The 26495-nt window shown below is 44.1% G+C and overlaps 1 protein-coding gene across 1 annotated transcript in view; it reads right to left on the reverse strand.

The window, feature by feature from the left end:
* The window catches only part of sntb2 (syntrophin, beta 2), a 52818-nt gene that overhangs the window by 11690 nt on the left and 14633 nt on the right, over positions 1–26495 (reverse strand). The window contains exons 2-5 of the mRNA XM_088614248.1: positions 22470–22683; positions 17781–17988; positions 15793–15935; positions 3010–3206 (exon numbers count right to left, since the gene is read on the reverse strand). Of these exons, the coding sequence (XP_088470374.1) occupies positions 3010–3206; positions 15793–15935; positions 17781–17988; positions 22470–22683 (762 nt within the window). The remainder of the gene's footprint in view (positions 1–3009; positions 3207–15792; positions 15936–17780; positions 17989–22469; positions 22684–26495) is intronic.

Below are 26495 nucleotides of genomic sequence, written 5' to 3' on the forward strand. Positions count from 1 at the left end.
CAGATAAAAGGAGCTCCAAAACACTCACTATTGACTTGGGTGGTCTGTCTGGCAAAACACAGTAAAACACAGGCTGTAAAAGAATTAAAATCTGGGAGTTATGCTACTCACACGGCGACCGGTATTTATTTTGGTGAGTCAAGCAATTTCTGTGGTAGCAGCCAAGTTAAAAATCCAGTAAAATGGAGCAGGTGGTTCTGTGAACAGGAAATGAGGAGATGACTGTGTTTTTCTATGACCTTCCACATTTTTCTGAATTTTCAGCATATACGAAGTACGATGCTAAAAATAATTCCCCATTAGATATGACTGGCTAACAAGAAAGAGGGGGGAAAAAAAGTCTTCCACTTCACTCGCATATTCTTGAACCCATTTCCAATGGCACGACAAAATCTCTTTTTCAACACTGTGCTGAAAACACTATTCCTCCCAGCAGTACTCAGACAGTCTTGCTCTCGTAGGAGATTGGCAGAAGGCACGGCTTTCCTTCGAGGTGGCAGTAGAGTTAAAAAAAACTGTAGGGTGTGTAACACTCTGAAATCCCTCAGGTAACTGGCCGTCATCTCATTACACAGAAGCCTTGACTCTTGACTGCTCATCCGAATACAGTGAGCCACTGATCTTGAATGGTGCTGGATAATCCATTACCTGCAGTTACCCCAAGCCCTGATTTCAGTCCTGCAATGTACAGGCTAGGAGGGGAAGTCAGAAAAGTTTTTTAATCCTGCTTAGGATCCAATCAAATGATGCACAGTGACACGTGGCATGTTTATACAGTGCATTCCAGATTGCTGGAAAAAAAAGTGACACACTTTCTTGTAGCGAACAAACTTCACCGCAGGGCACACGATGGGTCCACCTCTTTCCACACTCCCTCAGTGGAGTGGCAGCAGTGTTCGTAGGCCGCCAGCTGAGAGAGTGCTGTTCTGCTATGACTACACTCTTGTTGGGATCTGATTCGTCCTGTTGTCCACACAGTTTTCTGACGGGTTTCCTGTGGGCTGGTAGGATTGTGGGAAAAGAAACACGTAGCTGGCATAAATGGAACACTTGTTGCAAAATACATCAACATGAGACGATGAGAGAGCCAGGATCTCCATGGCTGCTTCCATTTAATTTGGTTGCCCTGCAGAAAGCTCAGTCCCTAGCCTGCCTTCCGGCACCTCCTCCTTCCTTGACTCTTGACTCAGTTTCTATGGCGATGGTGCCCTTTGACCTCTCCTTCCAGGGGGACTGTGGATTCTGACCCAGACCTTGACATTCAAAACGGCAGCCCCCCCCCCGCGTCCGGAGTTTAATTACAGTGCCAGTGTTTTACAAATATAAGGTGAAAACTGTCTCTAGTGCACAACACCACTGAAATAAAACTCTCTCATAACGCAATTCACTAATTCACTCATTTCACCGATCTTCATAATGCAAACACAACACACGTTTATTCCACTGCTAAACTCTGCACTTTATTCTTAAATAAAATTTTGTGGCGCTATTTATTTAACCTTTTTGTGGACGGCTAGTTTATCAGATCAGATTTAAATAAAGGCCAAGGATTTCTTTTACAGGGACTTCCACGTGCTGCATTTATCTTCTGCAACGCAAGACCACAAGAAAGTTGGCAAATGAGAGGAGCCCACTGAGCCCGTCTAGCCCATCGGGTTTTAGTACTTTGTCATGTTCTGGACAAGACTACAGGCAGGTTGCCTTGTGTTGTTGCATTGGGCTGGGAAACCTCATCCTCAGCTGAAACTAGGAAAGGACTTCAAGCCCACCATGGGGTCTTGTTACGAAGGACTGTAGGACTGTAGGACGAAGGACTTTGAAAGACACTACACTCTTCTGCACTACATCCACAGCCAACAACCCAATTACATGGCTGTTTGGCCTCCTGCTTCTGTGTCTAAACAGAATTTCCTTACTCCGCATTAATGGTCAGATTGTACTACATACATTGTTTCATTTCTGCATTACTGGAGAAATAGTGCAGCCTTCTTTATTTTATTTTTTTTTTATGTGTGACCAAAAGGTCGCGTTTCATCAGAGCAGAGAAGTAAGGGCCTGCTTTCTTTCTAAAAATCCTTGAGGGATTTGGGTTTGAATATAAGCCATTCAACCGAGAAGAAAAAACTATCGAGAGATCTGGCGGTTTGGCAAGCCGTGGCGCTGAGCGCTGAGTTTACACAAGTCTCTTCCAGAGAGCAGACTGGGGTTTCTCTGCAGGCAGGACGTCTACCTAGAATCTGCTCTGACAGCTTCTGCATATTGTATTTATACCATAAAAACCACATTGCAATTTCAACTAAATTGACTGGATGGGAGCAAAGTTCCAATTACTGTGCTTTTCCACATAAATCTTTGCGAATCCTGCAGTTTAACACCCGAATTGCTGCATCTTGGCATAATTCAACACAATGCCGTTCTACAGTCTTTTTACTCCAATGTTACTTCCATCTTGATCCATCTGAGGTGCTGCAGATTTCATTTTGCAGACAAATGCGCCTCCATGCATCAGTTCTCCCTTCAGCCTTGAACCACCCGACCAAACTGTACCGAAACTCTTTCCTGCATCACAAAGTCCCGTAGAAATGACTTCTCATCCCACCACAAACTGAACAGGCTTTGTGGCTGCTGCAGCCACCAGGACACTACTGACAAACATCCGTCTAACCCCTTTCGTTATAATCACTGTCACACGATCGTTTGAGTAATCCTCTGCATTTATACGCGTTCTGCAGTAACAATGGCATTCACAGGCACTGAGCCACACTTACGTATGGGATTTTGTACTGAAACGCACTCCGGCACGTCGTATCTATGAAGGGTTACAACCACAAAGAGGACATTTGGCCCCATTTAGTACTTAATATCTAACTAATACAAGGATTTCATCCAGGCCATCTGTCAGTCTGCTCCACACTCCCACAACTCTTTGCGCACAGAAGCGCCGCTGCTTTCAAACGCACGGCCACGCGTGGTCCTTGTCCGACAGCGAGCCCGTGAACGCGCGCTCACCTATGGAGACCTCCTTGATCAGCTCGGCAGCGCTGTGACAGCCTTGCACCAGCATCCGGGTCCAGGAGGACAGGTCCCAGTGCGTCTCCACCCGGAAGAGGTGCGCCTCGATGCCCTGCCGGGTGCCCGTGCGCGTGGCGAACACCAGCTCCGAGCCGAGGGCGGGTGAGCTCCTGGCGCTGCCCGAGTGGACCAGCCTGCAGAGAGACGCACACCAGGGCAGCCGTGAGGATTCGGACAGCTCTACGGTGGAAAAACACGGCTGTGGGCACACTGGCGACACCAGCTCCAGAAACGTCCTGGATTCTTCTACACGGGACACAGAACTGGCCCGCTTGGGCAAAATCAGCTTAAACTACTTAAAATCTTAGAATGCAGTGGCACATTTGGAAATAACAAATGAAATCACCTTATTTTGAGAAATTTCAATGTCTTTTTTTACCAAATTGACTTCAAAGTTGTCATAACCACACAAGGGCCTTACTGTTCGGCACATTTCTTACACCGTTCTGGATGACCACAAAACAGAGATGTTTTTAAATCGGCCAAGGACAGAGGCTTCTGATGTTCTGATCCTCGCAAGTCTGAAATGAACACTACATGTTCAAGACGCCCCTTGAGCAACCGGAGACAGCTCTCCCACAATGTGCTGTTAATTCTTTTTAGTGCTCTGAAATTGCAAGACATGAAAAATATGAAAAATACTGTATTAAATGAATGTTTTAGACTATGACTTGAAATTTAGAATTAGTGCTTAGTTCACTTTCTAGCTTCGTAATTTGGAACTGAGCTGCTGCTCAGCTCTGCTCGTTTCTAGAGCCTTTGCACCCCGATATTTGGTAACCATGCACATTCACACCTGCCGGGCTATTTCCATCTCACAGGGACATTAGTCCTGCCTGGATACCTGATGAATCTCTAGAGGACATCGCTGCAAAAATTCACAAATGTCTAGAACCTCTCTTGGGTAGAAAAATGTCTTCAAACAAGTGACCTAACAAACTACTATATAATAAAAAAGTGCACATATCTGTGGACCACTTCTGAAACAAAACACCAACATGCTTTCCATCATCACCTATCAGAAATGCATCAGGGTTAACACACTGCCATGAATTCTTACAGTTCTTACAGCCTCCCACAACAGCTTCGCCAGCTTCACAGAAAGGATTCAGTGTCAGGATTGTCCCTGTTGGGCCCAGGAACTGACACCTCAAAGAGTTAAATCCGGGACACAGTAGTCCCAAGGAGGACTTTGACCTAATTGGTATGCGTGTCATTCATCGCTCCAAGGAACAAGGGAATGAAAAAGATTGAAACCAGCACTTTTAAAGTTCAGTGGGACCTGTTTCCCAAACTCTGGGTGAAGAGAAAAACTGGTCCTGACTTGTTTCTCACAAAGGTTTCTTTTATCATTTTTTTTTGCATTTTCGGCTTGTTTTAAAATCGCAAAAATCTGGTCAAAATGTGACCTTTTATTTCACCACAAAACCTTTCATTGGTCGAATTTAAGATCCATGACAGAAAATGAACGACTATAACAAGCAAATCATGACTGATTTTGTGAAGCATTACCAAGATTAGTCTTTTCAAGGCGCATAAAAAAATGTACTTTTAAAACGGCAGATCAAGGGCGAACATTTTCAAATTCTCGATAAAGAGAGATGAAATCTGCTCAATTTGATTAAGCATCAAGATTCCTTTTGATTTGAAACAAACATATCACTAAAAATACCAAGGGATTATTAAACAAACTCAAGAATATTTCATTCATTAAGTTGTTGAGGATCGTTATTTGAAATCATTTACCTAGTGAAGCTTTTACAATGAAATTTTTATCTACTGATTGAGCTCAAACTGAAACTGAAATCAGTCTTTGTGTATTAAACCATGCCATCTGTGCCTTATAACTAATTTCCCAGGACAGTCTCACAGTCTCTTGATGAGCTCCAGGAGGACTCAAACAATTCCCCAAACCCTTTCCTTCATTATGTGCTATGAACTGTTGCCCTGGAAAATAAACCAGCAGGTCTTGTAAGAAATAATCACTTGCCTGTTTCTAGGCTGGTGTGTGCCACAGCCCAAGAGGATGAAATGGAACTGCACTGAGACCTCTGCAATTTATGCTAGTCTATGTTAAATAACAAAGAAGGTATCCTTAGCAATGGATAAACAGTTCATTTTATGCTTTGCCCCATTACCTTGCATTTCTTTCAGTTCCAAGTGCTTTAATCACCGCCTGTCCAAGCCCAAAGCTTAAATGCCAGTCTCCTGCACAATCATCTGCATCAGGCCCTGCAGGTTGCACCAGGCCATGCCAGCACAGGCCACCATCCGCTCCTTTGTGTGCTCAGTGTTGTGTTGCCAACACAGCATTCGCTTACCCAGAAGTCACTGTGGCAGAGCTCCTATACCCTGTCTCAAACCAGAGAGCATGGCCCCTTCAGCAGGACTGATCGCCTCTAATAACTTTATACACAGCAGAACAAGCGAATTGGTTCATTTGCTGAGCTTGCCATCTGTGTTAATGCCTGTGTGCTGAAGTGTCCCATGTCCACTGGTTATGCAGCTGCAGATGGCCCTGCTCCTGTGGATGGGTCAGGTTAATGGCGTCCTGAGCTCCACTCTGGGCCACAAGTGGACAGCGTATGGAGTCCTGCCAGACACTGGGGCAAGGGTTAGTAAGGTTAGATTTTATTATGATTGCATTAGAACTTGCTGAGCAAATTAATAATGTTGAGTTACATCTTTGTGAATAAACTACTGTCGTCTTCAAAAAATGAAAAGAGGAGAAACTGTAACAGGGCTCCCAGATGCCTCTTGGCCAGTCCAAGCACACACAAACAAAAGCTGTATCATATCTCACGTGTCTCTTCTGCTGGAAATGCAGGGATTTGTTTAACATAAACCAGATGGTTAGAAAGTGCCCTGCCAGCAAAGCACACTGATTAGATATCTGGAAGACGTGTTGGATTCTGCCTGGCTGTACTCATAATCTGATCCAGCTGGAGACTCGCTGGCAAACAGCAACTGGATTCCTTCTCTGAGATACAAGGCTGCACAGGGTCTAACTGCTGCAGACTGGTACCGAGGCAGGCAAAAACCACAAAACCCAGAGCAATGACACCCATCCACATTGGGCCGTGCTAGCCAACAAAACCAGATAATTGCAGAAAAACAGCACTTTCGCCCAGTTTTCACTGCTAACACTGCAAGCTCGCAGGCGCCCAGCTAGCCACAGGAACTGAGTGTTGAGTTCCATGTGGGTGCTAACCTGCCCAGTTCCTTTCTGTGGCCAAAACCATGTGTCACCAATGAGGGAATCTTGATCACGGTTGGTCAAGCAGGATAGGAAACAACCGGTTTTTGGCTGTACAGCACAACCAATGTTACAAACAGTAGCCTGTAGCAGCTGAGCCTTGAGAATTTCTTTCTTTGCATGACAAAACAAGCTTTGTGAAGCAGCAAATAAGATGAGTGAAATCAATATGGGAGATGATTGAGTTTTAATTGCATAAAACTCAGCAGCATTATGCGATTTATGTTGTATGACAGAACAACCAGAGTATGTGCAGTTGTGATAGGCTGCAAATTCAGGAGACAAATCTTTTAGTGATTTAATTTTTTCGGTTGATTTAAGTAAAAATTTCCAAATGGCCGACTATATGTACTGACAACAGATGGAAAAAAAAGACATTTCAATCCAGAGACCTTACTATAATCCTACCTTAAAAAAGGATAGTAAAAAATCTTCATGATGGTAACAGATCAATGATCATTAACAATTTTCTAGGGGCAGGACTATCCCCAGGGCAATTACAGGCAGAAATGACCCAGAACACTTGCATGTCTACATTGGACTGCGATATAAAATTCAATGCAGTAGATTAAGAGGTATATTTACTGACTACATGTCATAACTAGAAAATAATAATTGTGATGCATGTTTTTGCACAGCACATTTATTTTCTCAAACCTCTCGGATACATTTCTTCAAACTACATCAAATAGTTTCTAATTCACAGCTTGGTTGATGGAATCATTGTTGAGCTGGAAAAAATGCAAAAATATCTGGAAGTAGCAGAAAAATGACTAACGTCAGAACAGCTCTTGTCCATCTCAGAGAACACTATCCTATTTCCACCCTACAACTGTTCCACTTACTGTGCAAAGACAAAGATTCAGCAGTATGTTAAAGGTGCCACGAGCAATATGCTTTTGGGAAGTTTGCTTCTTGTTTATAAGAGTGCACAGAAACTAATAATCTGCAGAGGAGTTTGATCTATTTCTGGTGTTATAAGCTGCAGGCTGCTGTAAAAACTATACTGACAAAGCATAAAAGCAGTATTCTTCACACGACTGGGCCTCCCCACACTATACACAAAACTAAGACTGTTATCCTGATTTGGGGAAAACTATCCAGCTCCTGTTTTTGGCTTATAAGGAAGTCAGACATTTGTGCCTAGGGCTGGACAACAATGAAGTTTTGAGTAACTGATCATCACAAAGTGCTGTGATAATCGCGATTACAGGCTGAATAAAATACTTCTTAGCGCACATCAGAAGTAAATTTACTTGACATTTGCCTCCGAGTCTAGAAGGAAAAAAAAATGGGATCAAACATTGAGGTTTTCTCCAAGGCCATAGTTTAAACCCAGTGGGTCACCATCTTACTAGCCACTAATTACTATGGTCACAGGACACAGACCGAACAGCATTTTTTCCCCCTCTAAACTCAAAGCTAACATTATGTTGTTCTAAAACACCATGCACTAGTGGAACTGGCTATTCCACTTTTCAAATTAACCACACACAACGATCAATAATAATTTTCTCGATGTGGTCGGTAATGACCATCTTGTCCCTAAATTTCATCTTGAACGAAAAACCCCCAGCATGTTCAGAGTCTTACTCTTCTTCTTTCTTTTCCAAAGACGATTGACAGCAAACAGTCTTCTTCAAGCCCGCAATCCGTACAGATCTCTCCTTGAGAATTCCCTAGTCCAGTGATGACTCTCATATCTGAGCAGCACGCCAATGACCTCCAGTGTGACAGCTGGAAGAATTCAGGGGTTCCTGAAATCTAGTCTAATAATCACAGAAAAATTCAAAATCTGATGGAAACACACAGGCCAGACTGGATGAGTTGTATCAGAGCCAAGAGTTAAAATGAAGGATAAGGTTGCATATTCATCACCATAGGTTGTTCTCAGATGGTGTAACACATGCTTGCTTTCCCAAGAAGACAAGTCTCCATTTAAAGAACAGAGAGAGTTGGCAGTCTTTGCCAGAGAATGGCAGTTTTTGTGTGTGTGTTAATGAGCTAAAGTTTCTATTGAACCAGTAAAGCAACAACAGACAGTCGGGCATTAATATTGCAAAATTAAAATCCAATTACGCTGCTGCAGTTCCCTCCGGGGAATACACATTTCCTGGTTTCCGAACGAGATCATGCAAACCCCTTGTCTCCACTGGACTCCACTCCCAGGCAAGCCTTTGATTGGAATAGCTTTGAGGCGAGCTCCCTTGGTGCCTTACCCCATTGAAATCCTACACCTGAAATGGCAACATGCCTCCAAAACAAGAGCATCAAAAACTAATTATAAAGCCCTGGAAAGGATCTATTTTCTCAGTCCAACCATAGCTATGTTTGTAGCTAATTTTTCCCCAGACATCCTGAAAAGACCCATGCCAGATCTCCTACACAGCACTAAAAGTGACTGCTTCTTGTTCCCACACAGACGGAAAATGAAGTGCACATCGTGTCACTGCCAAGCCCTCGTGAGCCTATACTTGTACTCATTTCCAGAACTGCCCCGAGCTGCTGGCATACAGTAGCAATCGGTTGAACTGTAGGCACCTGCAATAGGCAAGCAGACGAGATTCCCCAGTTAAAAGGAAAGGAACAGCAGCTTAGCCCATTTAAAGCCATAACTTGTATTGATCAAGCAGGAAAACAAGTTTATAACTCTCACAGGTCTGTCATATTCCTAGCTCTGTTACTACATGTAAACCTGTATTTGCTCAACTGCAAAGCTTAAGCCATTGCTTAAAAGTATGATTAAGGGTGGACAACATAAAATATTATAAATATAATTAATTTTCTGCCTGACACACAAATAAGGGTTTGAGAATCAGGGGTCGCCAACACTGGTCCCAGAAACCTCCAGTCCTGTACTCTTACAGAACAGAATATCAATAATTTCTAAAGTCTGAGAACAGTTGCAAGTTATTGAAGCAAGTAATGTGCTCGATCAAGGAAAGGTGAGGCCAAGATTTCTATTCTAAATGATTTCTGAATTAAGTGGAAAAAAAAAATCAATTGATTTCACCTAAACTGTTCCCAGCATTTGGAAATTGCAGCTCCCAGCTGGAGTCTCTCTCGAAACTGGTTATTCAATGGTTACCTATTAAAACCTGCCACAGATGGGGAAAGAGAGGGAGCAGGTCTGTTGACACCTGGTGTGAGGATCAGTTCCATCCCCCACTCCAGAAAACTTCTATAGGCACAGAACACAGAACACGTCAAGAAAACGGACTGGAGCATTTCCAAAGCTCCAAAGATGACTAATACTATCCTCTTCTATCTCCAAATTAATTGCAGGGATTGGATTAAAATTGGATTAAAACTACCCGTCCCATCTTTAAAAAAGAGGAGCAGATCAAAAGCACACTGCCCCTTCATTTTACATGTATTGTTCCCTCAGTGTTTGCCCTGACTTCCCTAAATGGAGCTCTAGGGAAACTGAAGGTCTTTTCCCATTGCCAGCTTACTGGATCAGCTGCTGAAACAGAACTACAGCTCCTTGCAGCCCTAGCTGGTTACCACACAATGCAGGTGTGTGGATTAAAGCTGCCTTATTCCCCAAATTAAAAACACAGGGGGAAACAATGCCAAGTTAAGATAATGCCCAGTAAATCCCAAACTGTGTTTTGACAACTCCGCAATCATACCACACAAAGGAAACTAGGCACTTTTCCTGAAAGGAGTAAACAAAATTTACAGAAGCTCTGCCAACAAACACCACTTTATGAGCGTACTTTCGGATGTCTGGCAGCTAACCTGACCCTGACAGGGTACTTTCCTATTCTTCTTTCTCTGAAGACCAACTCAGTAACACACTTTCTATCAATCTCAACCTCTCGCCCTGTGTGTCACAGAACACACAGTATCAGGAAAAGGCAACAGGCCTTCATCTCAGCCTCTTGAGCCGAAAGTGCTCCTGTTTTTTCCTTCAGTGACAATTAAACAAGACACACGGCACTGTACGACAACGACCGGCATCCCCACTGAAAAAGTTAGCTACAGTAGATACAAACAGCATTAAATAATAGTCATCAGCTGGACCTGTTGCTATCACCTGTATATCTGCTGAAAAGTTTTAACAATCAAAGCTGGGGTGCTCTGATCTGAATGAAATTGACTACGACTGTGAATCTGCTTTAAGACGCACTTGGTGAACTCATAATTCCAGCGAACCGAAAGCAGCAGTCTCAAGCTGCATGGCTTGCTACACAGTTTTCTCAGAGGACAACTGCTGGCACCCTAATTCCGACCTTGAAGACAGACGGAGCTGAAGAAGAGCAAGTGGTCAGGAGAGCTCAAGTCCTCGACATTAAATTGACTTTTCCTATCAAGAAGGACAAGAAAAACAGTAACTTAGTTGGAGCTTTTACAAACAGTACCATGTGTTCTCCAGAAAAATGTGGAACACTTTATAATTTTATTGCCTTACTCAGATTGCCAGCCTGTTCTTACTCAAAGCAAATTCCTCCCCTAACGGGGTTGGATTCCAGAAGATATACAGCATTTCCAAAGCTAGGGGTCTGTACTATAATAGAGGCTGTATGTGTGTAACTGTACACCCTGTTTTGTCTGCAAAGAGAATTACGAGAAAGAGGCATGATGGGTCTCAAGGCCCAGTACTGGAAAACTCTTTGACTAAGAATTTTCTTTTTTGCATCTTTATGATAAAGATGGTTGATGGTTGTCTTTGGTCTGGGACAGGGAAATCCAGGTGTCTTCAGAGTCAGTGAAGTATGTGTGTGTCTGTAAGTTAGCATACTGTACATGTTCACTGGTGTTCAAATACAGTATAGATGAAGTTTTTACGAGCTTGTGTGCTGGTGTATGAGAAAACAACCAAACAGAGGGAGGTACTGTATAAGTGGATTTTTTGTTGGTGGTATAAACAGCTCTTTTGGGGATCCACCTTCTCAGTGAAATTAATTTACAGCCAGAGTGAGTGTTACTGGTCAGATCAAGACAGGGGAGGGACTGTTCAAGTTGGGACCCAAAACAGGACAGTGCAGGCTGTGGGCCACTGAGTTTCATCTTCTCAATGGTGACAATTCCTTACATTTACACAGAGCTTTTCATTCCAAAAGGATCGCAGGGCACTATACATACAAGAGGGGACCCACTTCACCCATCACTGAAGAGCAGTCTCACTGAAATCACTGGCTCTTGTGTGAAATAAATTATGATTATTGTACACAAAACCTCATTAAAATTAAAAAGGCTCAAGGCATGTTTAAGCAAGTGGTCCAGAATCTATATGATTCTATTGGTGTTCAGTTGTGCAAATGTGAGTTTACCTCTTTGCCCAGGAGAAGATCCTGCAGGCTTTTTAATCCACAGTCTAAAACAATTGAGCACAATAACTTCATTGATCACCATGAACAAACATCAAACCACCACTCCAGAGCAGTGCAACATTATAAGCATAAAAAACACTGACAGAGAAAACCAATTTGACATTACCTCAACGGTACGACTTGCAAGCTGAAAGGTTGTTTTTTTTTGTTTGGGCTCTGTCTTTGAATTCAAGGGCTGGACTGACTTATAGGAAGGTAGCAATACACTCACATTGTTGGTTGATACCCGATTCCTCCTGGGAACTTTTTGCAACCCTTGTTACAGAATCAGTCCTCAGGGAATTTAGCAAGTGTTATCGGTATATGACTTTACTCATGGGCACACATCTGCCTAGTAGTCTGCTAGTTACAAAATATCTGTGCTAAAGTAAATGCACATTTGAGAAAGTCTTCCAAACTTTCTATACCACATTGCCAAACAGGTATTGGAGGAACAGGACAGATAAGAGAACAATACTGTTGGTTTTGGCTGACCTGAGCTTCAATTTCCTGCTATGCAATGTGCACATTGAGTAATAAAGGTCGTTTTTTTTCCAGCCTTCCTGTACACCATGTCCCGGCTTAAACAGGGAGCGGACCAGATCCCCATGATGAAACAAAATTGACATTGTAAACTAAAATGCCTGCCGCAGCTTCAGAGAGATGTGTGCAATTTTAAATTCCCTGCTGACACCTGTATCATCACAGTCTTCCCACTCCATTAGAAATGGTGGGTCATATCCAAACAAAGGGACAGGGAACCATGAAAATGTCAACAGTGAGTAAAACAGGAACAGGCAATTTTGCTGCTGTAAGTCACCATGTGCAAGTTTTCAGTAATGTTTTGTATTTCAGCAAGAGCTAACTGTTTCCAAAATCATGACAAACCTCCCTTTCTTGATTAAACTGCATGCAGATCTTATACTACCTGATAAAGAGTGCATGCTTTAATTTATCAGCATGTAACCAGCAAATGACCTCTTACTGGCACAAAACATACAACAGATAGGGAAGGAAGTCTAATGGGTTAGAGAAACGTTGCTGCCTCCAAAACTGCAGAGAAAGATGAAGTGCCTATCACAGATATAAAGTACATGAATGCTAACATTTAACACCACGCTCCTTGATCAGAAGAATAGATCCCACAACAGAAACAAAACTCAAGCATGTGGATCAGACCAACTGAAAAAACAGAGAAGAATCTGCAGAGTCAGCTCAAGTACCTCAGATGACAGAACGATCCCACAAAAACATGAAGGGAATGCATTTTCATGAGTTAAATATCTGTTAACATCCAAATAAAAAGACCCACAGAAGGGGTTTGGTCTTTGGGTTGTATGGTGAAAGATGCAAGTCTTTGCAGGCATTGTCAGCTTGGAAAAGGCAGCTTGAAATCTAACAATTACCGATGTGCTGACTCTTACCATCTTTTGTTTCTCAGAACAATCTTGGTTAAATTTAGAAATCGTGAATTGGAAACATGTGGAGCGATGGAACCAATTTTCTTTTATTAAACTGGTGTCCTGTATCAAGGGTCGCATTTCTTACAGGATGGGTTTTGAAACTTAACGTAAACAAATAAGCGAAAAGGAATGATGTGTTTAGTACTTCATATGGCTGATGCTTTTATCCAAAGTGACTTAAAATTTGAATTTATACAGCTGGGTGCTTTACTGGACCAATTCAGGTGAAGTACCTTGATCAGGGATACAACTGCACTGTTTTCTCTGGGACTGGAACCAGCAACCTTCTTGTTTTGTGTCCAGAGCTCTAACCACTGCACCAAACACACACCGGGCCTCCATGACTGGAGATGGACCACCTAGCTTTAAAACAACAGCCACCACAAATAAACACTAGGTGGCAGCAGTCAGGTACCATGTCCTTAGGGATCTTGAAGTCAAAGGCTTCCCTTATTTGTTTTGCTACATTAATATTTCCAGCCATACAAAACATGTACAAAACGCAGTCATAGCAATCAGTTCATCAACTGAACTGATATTCGGAGCTCCTGCAATCACACAGACGCGTGGGATAGAAAGTGCACTGATAAAATGTACGCATAGTCACGTACTGTAATTTAGAATAATTCACGCCATCAGTATGGCACAGATCCATTCTAAGAACAGCAGTCAACTGCACAACTACATCCTATATTGTCCCTTTTGATCAATTTAATGCCCTAGAATAAAATAATTTTATTGTAAACTAGGATAAAGTGATTATTCTTGGAAATCAAAGCACTGGCTCCTCAGGTGTCTTGCCTAGCACAGTTGCTTCTGCAGATAATAGGCCTGTACTGTAGGTCATGACTGGGCTGCGTTTTCAGGCATCCAAGGCTAAAGATCCTGCAAGCAGACGCACACTGCTGTGTGAGCGCTGCCTAGACTGCCTGGGATACAGACGGACAGGATATTCTCGGCTGGCAGAGCAGAAATGACCCCTGGGACTTGCCGGGGCCCTGCAAGCTTGCAGTCTTGTTAGCGATGCAATCAATGTGCATTCCCCCGCTAGGCCCTGCGTGGCTCCAGGTGACGAGTGGAACTGACAAGGGGGCGTGGAGGAGAGGTCAGAGCCTGCAGGTTCTGGGTTTCCCTGCGGTACGAGGGGCTAGAGTGGTCAACTACAGCTGGCGAGGGGGCAGAGCGGGAGAGATGTAAAATGTAAATTCCAAATGTGAATAGATAAACCAATGAAAGCAAAAGGTCCGAAGCAAGATGTTGATTTTTCTTTGCCGAGGTGGAGAAGGCACCGTACGGAGAGATGTTAGACTTGTGGAAGCCAACCGAAAACACTGAAACATATTTGTCTTGCTAAGAGTCCTGCTAGCTCTCCAAGGCTTCAGAAAAAGCCTCCAAGTAAACCTCAACAGGCTGAGCAGCTTTCACATGTCAGCAATCGCCAGGCCAGGAAGGAAACAGAAGAGCTGTTTATTCACATGACAATTTACCAAACCAAAGCACTTATCCTGTATTCAGCTTTTAATAAAGAAGAGGAGGGGGCAACTTCCTCCGTCGTGGTTGTTTCTGAATAAAGAAGTCTGCATTTCTTCTTGAAAGCAAACCGAACCACCTGCAATTAAATAACTGAATTTAACTAGGAGCTCGCTTGGTTTCTGAAGGAAAAGCCGAGAAAACAAAATTAAATTACCTCACAAGTGATGTTATTTTTAAACTCTTCATATATATTTTTTTCTAATCCCATTTCTTGTGTTACTTGAGTGTTCTTGATACAAAGGTCAATTGTATCACAATTCAAGAATGGGGGTAAAAGATCCTGGTTCACCTTAAGCTATTTTCTGTGATTCTACCATATCAAGAGCCTGCCGATATCAGGTTGATAGAGTTTGTAGGATTTAAAGAATCATCTTCTATCAGAAAAGACGCTTCTGAAATAGCGTGCCAGGTTTTCACCCCGGCTGGCCTCAAGCTGTGCTCACAGGTTGGGCCTGTCCTGTGCTGAGCCAGTGAAGCTGTCCTGACACGCCGCTCTGTGTGTCAGAGCGGGGCTCAGAACAAACCAGGAGGCGTCTAGTTTAAGCCCTACAGAAGATTAAAGAGTCCAGGAGTCAGAGGTGAGGAGTCTCTTCCTCTGCAGAATATCAGTCGCCTCCTCCCTCATCCAGTGCTCCTGCAGCTGTTCCCATCTTCACCTTTGCTCTATTTAATTCCATCCCAGGGCAGCCCCGATTGGTGAAGGGCTCTGACCTCTGTCTTCTAATGACCTGCTCAAAGGAAGCCGTTCCACTGAGATTGCCACACTCCAGATCAAACACTGACTGCCATCTCAAGCCCACACTACCTCATCTCGCTAGGTTACTGCTGCTCAGCTGGAAGTAGTCAGTCCCACCCAGCTACTGCCATTAGGTCTGAGGCTCTGCAGACTCTGCAGTTTGGAAAAATCAAGTATACTTTGCGTGGGTTGAATAAATCTTATAAAATCCAGATTGCACACCACTGTGTATATCCACCGCTGAACTAAAGACTCAGCAAACACAGGCCTGTTTTATGATTAGTCTCCAGCCCTCTCTTCTGTTCGGCGTCACATCTTCCATTACCCCCGTATTAAGGGGATTCTGCTTTCCTGATCCAGCTATGCACTGAACCCCCAGTGCACAAATTGTGCAGGAGAGATGAACCCCTTTACCTGGTGGCCAGCAGGGGGTGGCTCTGGCATGGGGCTGCCCAGGCCTCTCGCGTCCAGGGCACGCTGTCGTACAGCAGGATGTCCTTCTCCGTCAGGGCCATGACCACCGGCCGGAACTGGTGCCGCCCTCCGTCCAGCTTGATCTGCAAGCACAGGGTCCAGGTGGACATTACTGCACTGAAGCGCTCTCAAGCTACCCCCGGTTAAACGAGGGGCTGGGGACCCTTTAGACTTTCAAAAACTCCTTTTTTACAACGATCCCCTCTGCCAAGTGGGAACTGAAACAGGACAAAAAGTCGCGCCAGAGTAGGATGACATAGCAATTAGGCACTAAATCCCACAACTACAAGAGTTTGGTAAAGACATTCTACTGAAGAAGAAAAATAATTACAGGGCAGCACAGTAGTACGACAACACGTATTGCCTTCTCTCACTTTACAGATACTCTGCAGTTTCTATTTCTGCTAAGAAACAAGAATGGATCTCACTTTTCTCTTCTGGGGAGCGGAGAAGCCCGTTTCTGTATTTCAGGGTGGTGAACAAGATGGAACTGACCCAGGTTAAGAGGGTATGAGCAGACAGCTCAAGATCTAAACCAGGTCGGGACCCTTTCAAAGTGAACATGGCTATAAAAATGGTCTCGACTGCTGCCATCGCTCTGAGCTAGAGTAGTTCAGGTCTCGGCGTAAGAGGACCTCAGACTGCGAGCTCACAGAGTGGACAGATACACTCCATACTCAAAGGGACAGGAAGCCAGCCTGCTGTGTGAGAGAAACGGGAAGGTCATGAGAAGGCCACCTCTTAGAGCAGAAAACAAAAATGCTCCCCCTCCAAAACTAATCCACAAGTTCTGCTTTCAAATCTGTTAAAATCATCTTCAGTCTAATTTACAATTAATCTTTGTAAGGACGGTGTCTATTCTAATGGCTGTGCATCATTTTCAACTGGAGTCTTTGAGGTACTAAAAGGAGCCCAGGTGATCACAACTTCCTTCGTAGCACAGATGTTAACATTTTAGCATCATTACTTCTCAATCTTAACTTCCCTAAAATGCATTTAAAAAGTTTAAATCCAGAGATTCCAGAAGATCTTAACTCAACACTTAAAACAGACATTTATTTTTAGACTTAAAAAATGAACCTAATTAAAATATATAGCTGGTACTGTACATCCTTGAGTGTTAATCTAGACTTGCTTTTTTTTTTGCGAAATTCTGCTTTTACTTTCAGTGCTTGACAGAATCTGCTTTCCGCTCAGCAGACTGATAAACATGATTAAAAGGTTGGTACCCTGCAAATGATCGCAAAGGTCAGAAAACCAGTACACAACAATGCCACATCAAGGCATTAAAAACCAAGGTCTTCCTGTTGCTTTTCCCCCCCCTTTTGCTGCATTTCCTGCCCTTGTGTAAAATTTCAGTCTAAGCCGCGATCGAACAATGCAAGACCTGGGTTGAGACGCAGCACAGCGGTAGCTAATGTTGCAGGTGTTGAACACACGGAAAGAAAACCAGGCCACATCTTGACCTCTGAAGTCTGCTCATCGAGGAGGGTGAGAGCGCTGTGAATGATTTCTGATCACTGGAGGCACTAATCAATAATAATTAATCAATGAACTCAAGGCTTTTACAACTAAGGAGTTGAATATACTGTAGCTAGAAGACCTACAAGATGCCCAGGACTGGACGAGGCTACTGCTGGCACAGCAGAGAAATCAAGGATGACAGCAAATTGAAAGAGCCACAGAAGTGGCATTTCCTCTTCTTCCAGAACTTCATCTCTAGCACTGAGGACGTCTTGCCAAAATAATACAGCCAGTGAAGTCCTGGTAATCCAACTAAGGCACAGAAGAGAAGAACAGATGTAAAGATCCCTGGATTTTGCAGTGCCAGCACTTGTCTTTGTCAGGGGCATGTGGGAGAACTGGAAGAAAACCAGACTTCCCTCATGTTTGGAGTGTGCCAACCCCACCCCAGGCTGGTGCCCCACCTGCTCGGCCAGCCAGCCGATGTGCTTGACCTCGCGGTGGCTGCTGGCGCTGCTGGAGCCCAGCGTGGAGCCGAGCTGGGCCAGGACCTGCGGCAGCAGGGCGGCGATGTTGGCGTGGATGGCGGTGAACCAGGAGTGCGCCGTGGGGGCATCCTGGCAGCGCAGGACCAGCGTGTTCCTGCCGTCCGGGGAATGCAGCTCGATCAGCCTGTTGGGCAGACGTCGGCATGTGAGAAGAAGCAATTCCGAATAAGACACTACTTGAGCCAGGACCTGTGAAAGTACTTTGCCATATAAACATGCGGAACAGAGCTCCAACACTGGCAGACCTGACAAGGACCTTAATCTAGCCTTTTCCCCAATGGAAATGCACTTAGCCATCTGCCAATTCCTTTCCAAAGGTATATTTCTTACACAAACATATAAAGGTAATTAAATGAACAATTAACTCACACCCGAAGAAGGCTCCACAGCCAAAACGTTGTGCTTTCTTTCTTCTCTTTTCACCGTGGAATAAACCAGCCCATTACTTGTTCCTTTGCAGCCTACGCATGCTAACGCAGCTACCCACCTGAGCTAGGTATTTAAAAACCGGCTGTACCATTTTCAAATGGACCACTTTTCACTCAAAGTGCATTACTGCACTCTGTTTCAAACGTTCTGAAACTGCATTTTGCAAGGCCTGAGCCTTCGGTGTTGATTCGGATATATCTTACAGTTTAACGGTCTATGATTTTGTGGTGTAGAGCTCAATACAGTTCCAATCTATGAATTGGCTTCATAACTCTGCTCTCCTCCCCACTGAGAGCTGGTGTGTGGGGAGCGTTCTGGCGCACTATGGCTGCCGTCGCATCATCCAGGTGGGGCTGCACATTGGTGGTGGTGGAGGGGAGACCCCATTACCTGTAAAGCGCTTTGAGTGGAGTGTCCAGAAAAGTGCTATATAAGTGTAAGCAATTATTATTATTATTATATAAATGAAACTTGATATCATTGTCACATTATATTCAATGTCGTAATCCATGAGTCCTTTTACCACAAGAGAACTGGGGGGTGTACTTTTCATCTTAGACAGACCGTCACCTGATAATGTCTATTCAACATGAATTGAATTGGGAGGAACTTCCCTCTCTGCTATCATTCAGGGACATCACTGGGGGGGGAGTAGAGTCACCCAAAACGTAAAACTAGCAGCGAAAGAGTCATTTTATCATCTGTAGCTGAGCTGCAGCCCCTCGTCAGTGTGTGAAGGGAAGGCTTGTGGAAAGGGGAAGAATAAAAGTCAGATCGTGCTGTGGAATTGAAAAGGGATTGTGGTTAGCTCGCCAAGCAAAGCGCAAAGCCTGCAGGGAAAAACAACCTGGGCCGCAGCCAAAAGAGCTCAACAAATTTCCTCCAAATTACAAGTACATTTCTGTCCAGTGAGTCAGACGGCCACAGCTGCCTAACCGCTTGATCCCGTTGAAATCAGCTTGGATAACAGCTCGGTGCGCGCTAAATACAGAGCCTTCGTGAAACCGCACATCCTCTGTAATGAGAACAGCCTTAATGGGGAAAATTAGCTCTTCGGGTGAGCGTAAGTTACTGATTAAACACCCTGCGGTCCCCCTCGAACACGCGCGGCAGAGTTCTGCAGTGGGGGTCGCCCCGGCGACACGGTAATAAAACACCCGCAGGAAAAATAAGCGCAGTTCAGGAAATTGCTCAACTCCGCAGTGGAGTCTCTCTGCTGCGCGGCACGACCGGGGCCCCGGAGAGGCGAGAGATCACCCGCGACGAAACACGTCGTCTTCTTTCATCTTGAACTTCCCGGCAGCAGGTATAAACAAAGTGAATCCCATACACTACAGCGCTGGGAGGCTGCAGTAATTGAACCCGAACACCTTTAACAACGACAATTTCATTTGTTCTAGAGACAGCAGTTTTGCCCTGATTACTAAGAGATTTGTGAAACGGACAGATAAAAGGTATGTTTCTCATGTGGGTAACGGTGTCGGTTAATCGACTGCCTATTTTTTAAGGTTTATGTCTGAACATAAGAGTTCATCTTGAACTTCATGCAACACAACTATCTACTGCTTCTCCAGATCACTATGCCTGTGGTCTTTGAGCACATACATCTACCGTATTACAGGTATATACACAGCATAGTACATCAATATATCTTATACTGTGATCACAAGTATCCACAAGAAGAGTAACCTTAACTCCCAAGAAATCTGTGTACAATGATGGAGGCTGCATCATTTTCAGGAAAGTGTTTCATTGTTCAAGCTAGTGTTCCTAGTCTGCTCCTATGAGAGGCATTCATTTCAATTTGCTGTTGGGCGGAGCAGCGGTGAAGGATCTGGACCTTTGGGCAGGCACTTCTTCCAGACCAGTCCAGTAAAGCACCCAGCTGTGCAAGAGCTTGTATCCAAAGCGACGGACAAATAAATGGGCACCTGGTCTCACATCTTCAGACAGTCTAGAAGGAAAATGGCCCATGATGCTTGGAAACACGCAGAAACAATAAGCAGAACCGATTGGCTGCTTGTTGCGCTAAAGCCACTGTTTCCTAGAAATGGCCAACTGTTTACATTCCAGGAGATTATCGAGAGTCATCCAGCCGGTTTGAACGGAGTCCCAATGTCAAACAGCTGCCAAGCCTGACAATAAAGCTGTCATTCTCAGACTGATGCATGATAGAAGAGGATTTTATATCCTTACATATTCCGGTCTTCCACAGATACTCATCAAGGTAAAACCGGAAATTCAAAGTGCAGTGGCACTAAGCCTGATTTTTTTTTAATGAGAAAGGCCTTCACTTTTCCATGATACAGAGCCACTCCTATGCCTAAGTAACTTCACCGATGCAAAATCTGTTCAAAGGCAGTTGTGCTTGAATAGTTTCATTTGCATTTGGTAACGGTGAATCACCTGCCTATAATCAAGAGTCAAAATAAATGATAGCGGTTTTTAAAATAAAAGGTGGATTTTCCTTTTATGTGGTAGATTTTGTTATCTTTTGTCAGCAAGATGACACCACCTTTCAACAAAATCTTAGACCTCAGTGTTTTCATCCTACCCATGTGTAAAAAAGTGCATCTTTATATTACAAAGTAAACGAGCTCGGCCGCTTCGCCCAGAGAAACGTCACCAGGTGTGCAGAAAGGACCACTACATACATTGTCTGGTGTGTAAATGTCAATGCAACTCATGTTTCACAGCTGTACTGACACAAGTAAAACTCTAACCTCTGGGTTACCTTAAGCACACAATACACGGACATGTTTCACAGCGATACCCAAACAGGATATCCACTGTACGTTCTTTCATCCAAATGCTCATGTTCAATAAGCAGAGTGTGCTCCTGGCCCTATGTAAATCTAGAATTGAGAGAAAAAATAATGGTAAGAAATGTATCTATGACCCGTTGCTTCTCTGTGGGTAAATCCAGCCTGAAATACTACACAGAAATATTTTTGCTATCTCGTGTTACTGTATCACAGTCCTTTACTACAGTCTCTTAATGAGCACATCTCACTTTCCTGGTTCTGACTCAGCAGAACTCACTCAAGTGCTCTGAGCCCTAGAGAGTGAGCTCCAATTTCAATGAGGGGTGTTTTGCAAGATTTCTAGTATTGGGGGTGGGGTTCCAAAGTGATAACCATCTCTGAGACAGTGAAGAGGAGACATGCACGTGCTTAAGTTGGGCAAACAAAAATGATTTTGTTGTACACCTAAGCATTAAATACCGCACATTAAACCAATATGCACCTCAGTGGAGTAGACCGCTCATTAAAATGTGCTTAGAATGATTGCAAAATAAACAGAACTCAGATTGCAGTACAGTTATAGGATCCCTGCCACTGCGCATTCTTTCTCTCTCAGCAAGCCGAGACAGGTGCAGTTCTACAGCCACGCAACACACTCAGTTAAAGTGCCATCAGTACAGAAGAACGCAGAGTTTCTGACAACTTCTACACCCGACAAGAGTCTCCATTCATTCAGAGCGTTTTCTTCAATTGCTGTTAGCAGCCACCAAGCACTGCAAAGGCTACAATCGCCCCAAAATCGCCAGACACGCAGTATTAAACCACAATCCATCCATTTATCTCCATGAAAGAAAGACATGAGGTTAATTTTCATTAAATGATGCATTAAGATCAGAAAACCGCAAGTAGCAGATTTTAGCAGCAAGCAGCAAGTAACACGTAACAGTAGGGAGCAAATCAAGAAATCATTTGAACGCCTGGACAGCGCAAGCGATAAAGAAGACTCCAGTGCGCACGGCGAGAACTGAATGAGCAGAGCAGAACACTTCTTTATAACCTGCTCCTCTACACTTGAGCAGATTGTTAGCAATTGCATCATGCTAGACGAGGGGTCCCCAGTCCTGTCCCTGGGGGGCCGGCGTGCCAGCAGGTTTTCCTAGCTGGACTCTCGGCTTCCATCGGCTAGTCATTGGCTTATTTATTGGTTCAACAGCTTCAGGTGCTGCTGCTCGAATGAGATTAGAACTCAGGTCTCTTTAAGGGGGGGGGAGACAGGGGACACGACTGGAGCCCCCCGTGCGCGAGACCACACCTCTCTGTGCACTGTCACGCGCTTGCCGTGATTTCAAAGCCTTCACCGCGGAAGAGGACCACCGCGCTGAGACGGCCAAGCGCCCGGGCTCCCCGCGTGCCCCTCGCAGGGCAGAGGTACCTGCTCTCCAGGTCGGGCATGGTGAGGTTGCGGCTGATAAAGCACATCTTCAGGGGGATGACCTTCCTGTCCTTGGAGCTGGCGCAGTGCTTGGGGGAGCCCGAGTCCTCGCTGCCGCTCAGGCTGGGCGACTGGGGCGGCACGCCGTCCCAGGCCAGGTCTGCCACCAGAGAGGGCTTCTTAAACAGTGGGGTGACCTCTTTGATGTATTTCACTGCAGAGAAGAAGAGCACAGGGCGCCGTTCAGTACAGTGCTGCATGACAGAGGTGCCGGCAGGGCTCAGTGAAGCCATTCTGCTGTCAGCATTGGTCTATTTCCATGCTATATGGAAACAGCACCCACCTGTAGATTAGAATCGTAAAAGTCAGAGACCATCTGAAATCAACTGATCATGTCTTGTTTGATAGATGGTAGAGACCATCAGAAATCAACTGATCATGTCTTGTTTGACAGATGGTCAGAGACCATCAGAAATCAACTGATCATGTCTTGTTTGATGAGGCTTTGCTCAATCTATTGATCATAGATGCCATCTAATAACCCTCAAAACGTAGACGTCATTGGCCTTGCAAACAGTCAGAGTTAGTCAACCTGTAGGCCAGTGAACACAGAAGCCAAGCAGCTCGTTATCATTTGGTTTTGCTTGGAAGTGCAGAAAGCTTCGTCTATCAGTTGACACAGCCCGTCACGTTTGTTACCTGAACACATGGACGGGGAAAATATGGCTCCCAGTGGAAATTGTGGGTCATGGGGGTGACCGTGTGAGGAAAAAAGTTCCACCCCAAAAAATAAAAACAACCCTGGCGCGTCTGTTTTGCGCATCATGTTCACCAAATGTTTTAAATGTTGTTTTGAAAATAGTCACAGACAAAAATAGACAAAATACACAAAAGTAACAATAGTCAACCCATGACAAGTGCTGACGGTGCTTAATGAAACCAGCCTGATTGGTTTCACATGCAACATTAGCTAAAAAAGTCTTCGCTGGAAGCCAGCCACCATGTTGATAAGTTTTAACAGTTTTATACAATTTAATGTTCTTTAAGGTTGGCAAAATACCTGTAAAAAATGTCACTTGATTTCACTTGAAGGCACTGGATTTTTAAGTTGCAACAGACTACAGCCACTAACCAGACTCCAGACTGCCGTCATTCCTTAAACCTTACAGAAGAGTTTTTTATAACCTTTCTTAGCAGAGGCCAATATTTGCACATATCTTCTATGATGTAACAGAAGCATTGCAAAAAAAAAAATAGGGTCTGAAAAATGTTCCTCTACCAACCTCAAAGACAGTCAGGAAATGAGGTAACTGAATTGGACTGACACTGCAATGTTTTCTAAAGAGAGTTACTGGAGAGGCCTGTCAAAACAGAAAAAGGAAGAGCTATCATCCCATGATGGTTAAAAAAAACATTCTGGCAAGTAGGAGCCTGTGTTTCAAGTGTAGTACACTGCTGCGATCTCTACGTCAAAGAAAAATCGCTGCACACATCTTAACACGCTGAGCAGGGCCTGGAACGTTAACCCACTCACTCTTCAGGGTTCAGGGGTGAGCCAGCCTCGAGCTAGACCAGCTCTGCATTAGTCATGAAATACTTCAACTTCTCATCCCATGATCATGGCCTTTATAAATGATGTCCAGAAAATCGCTATAAAACAGTAAGGAACTATTATTATTAATAATAATAATAATAATAATAATAATAATAATAATATAACGGAACCCAGATTCAATTCAGCTGTGATGAGACATCTAAATGACAGCAGTCCCTCTCAAACCACTGACCTAAACTGAAGCTGTTGGTCAAGTTTGTCAGGTATTAACTGCAACTGAAAACCTCAGTACAGAGGCACGGCTCTAATGTACTCTTTGGAATTCAATGTTGTGGCAGGACTGGGAGTCGCACTTATTTTATTTTCTTTCTTGCATTATTAATTTTCATCAGACGCATAAAAAACGATTCTTGTTAAAAAAAATGAACTTGTGATGCTCCTCGCCACTAGCCTTCCTCTACAGCTCCCGTGATTGGTTCAAATGCTACAGGCTTTCACTTTAAGTAACAGGATGGATCAAGAAAGCCACACCCACTCTTAATTCCCCCACTACAGCAAATCCAAGATGATCGCCCTGCCAAGCCCCCTCTCTTAATTCTCTTATTCCAGCCTGACCAAGATAAATACATGCTACCTTTTTTAATATTCTACTTAAATAAAAAGATGAAGTCCCAGGATAACTGAAACATTGGTATAACATTTATTAATATTTTCTTGGTTTAATATTTGACAGTATGGGAATTGTCAAGTTCAATTAAAAAAACATTCCAGACATTGGGAATGTTATGTGAGAGGCAACGCCAGTCAGAAGAGCTTTTCCTCACCCTGGACAAGAGTCTCGCTCAGTACTGACGATACTGTAGCCCATAACTCTCTGGTCACGAGTCGTTCAGGAGTCAGGAAGGCCAACTCCTAAAGGACCATATCTGCTCTGTAGATCTGTGCTGAGAGATTTGTTCTTTTTATCCCAAGATCAAAGGACCTTTGTTAAAGAAACAATATGTCTTGGGTTACATATTACATTACAGAGTAAAAGGCTGTTCTAACGAGCACAATGGGGTGAACACACGCATCTCATTCCAAACTTTTCGGGGGAATTCTACTTTAATTACTCCACTGTTCCAGTCGACACTGTTGTCATTCTCTTCCCCCAGTACTTTCCACGCGAATAACCCTGCTCTTCTGAATCCCTAAGGAATCTCTCCTCCCGACTTCTCACCTCCAGCTGCAGAGAGGCCATTAGCAGCCCCAGATCCACAGCTAAAGGTCACGTGCTCGTTTGTTCACGAGCTTCTAAATTGTAAAGTGAGAGGGAAGGCATTTGACCGGAAAAAAAAATGCCCCGAGTACCCTGTACCCCGAGTCATTAGAGCTGGGCAGATCTGTCAGAATTGTCTGGGTCATTTCAGTTTCCGAGGTATATGGTCTACAAATTACTGCTTCCTATTTATAGGAGCCAATTCCAAGTCCACCCCTTTAGTAACTCCTTCAGTTTCAGTCTCCCCCCACTTTAGTCTCTCTCCTTCAGTTTCCAAATATTTGTGTTCTGTTACCTTAGGGAAACGGTTCAAACTAACTTCCGGCTCTCCAGATGTGGAGACACCCGAGATTGCAATTCACAGGAAATATTTTCCAACCCAGCCCTGATATGGGAGTTTGGTTCGTTTAAATTGTTACATAAAACAAGGCAAAAGATTGTGTCCAGTCACAGAAAACTAAAATCTGAAGCCCAGGTTGAATACAGGCCTGACCATCTTGAACACAATGTGAAGCATCGACTGTTGTGGATCATAAGAGTCATTCACGAGACAGGAAGACCAGATACACCCAGACGGTACAGGAAGTGTTCATCTTAAATTGCCATAACCCTGCACATACAACCCATTTTTCTGCCTTCAGGACTTTCTTCCTCATCAGCCATTGTCTGCAGAAATAGTTAGACAGTGGGGGTGGAAAGATCCAACCACAATATGCAAGACACGATGGAGAAAGAAATAAAACAAACCAAAACCAGGCCGCTTGAAAAATATGGTTGTTCAAAACACTGTAACATGAAAGCTCTCTGCCACAGAGTAAGAGCAGGCAGGCTTCTGGCATGTGTGACCACAAAGAACATTCCCACTGGCACCAGTAATTGGAGCTCTACGATCTTATGCAGCCGAACACAAGAAATCCTGAATACGAGAACAGGAGTCTGCGACGTTCATCGTCTCTGCTCACGGGAACGGGACTCTCAGGTCAGAGTTCTCCTGTGTACCATCGATATACTTCCAAGGGCATCTTCGTGTGCACATCGAAGATCCCAGTGGAAAAAACACACCAGGCACAAGCTGGGACTATAACCCTCTGTCATGTGCTTTCAGGGGGGAGGTTTCTACACACAGCAGTGGGACTCTGAGGCTGTTGACAAGGCCTTTTTCATGTGCTGCTGCAGATTAAAAAAAAAACTCAATACATCAAAATGGCTATAA

The sequence above is a fragment of the Lepisosteus platostomus genome, chromosome 20, assembly GCF_059453375.1.
Source record: "Lepisosteus platostomus isolate fLepPlt1 chromosome 20, fLepPlt1.hap1, whole genome shotgun sequence".
Classification (NCBI taxonomy): Eukaryota; Metazoa; Chordata; class Actinopteri; order Semionotiformes; family Lepisosteidae; genus Lepisosteus; species Lepisosteus platostomus.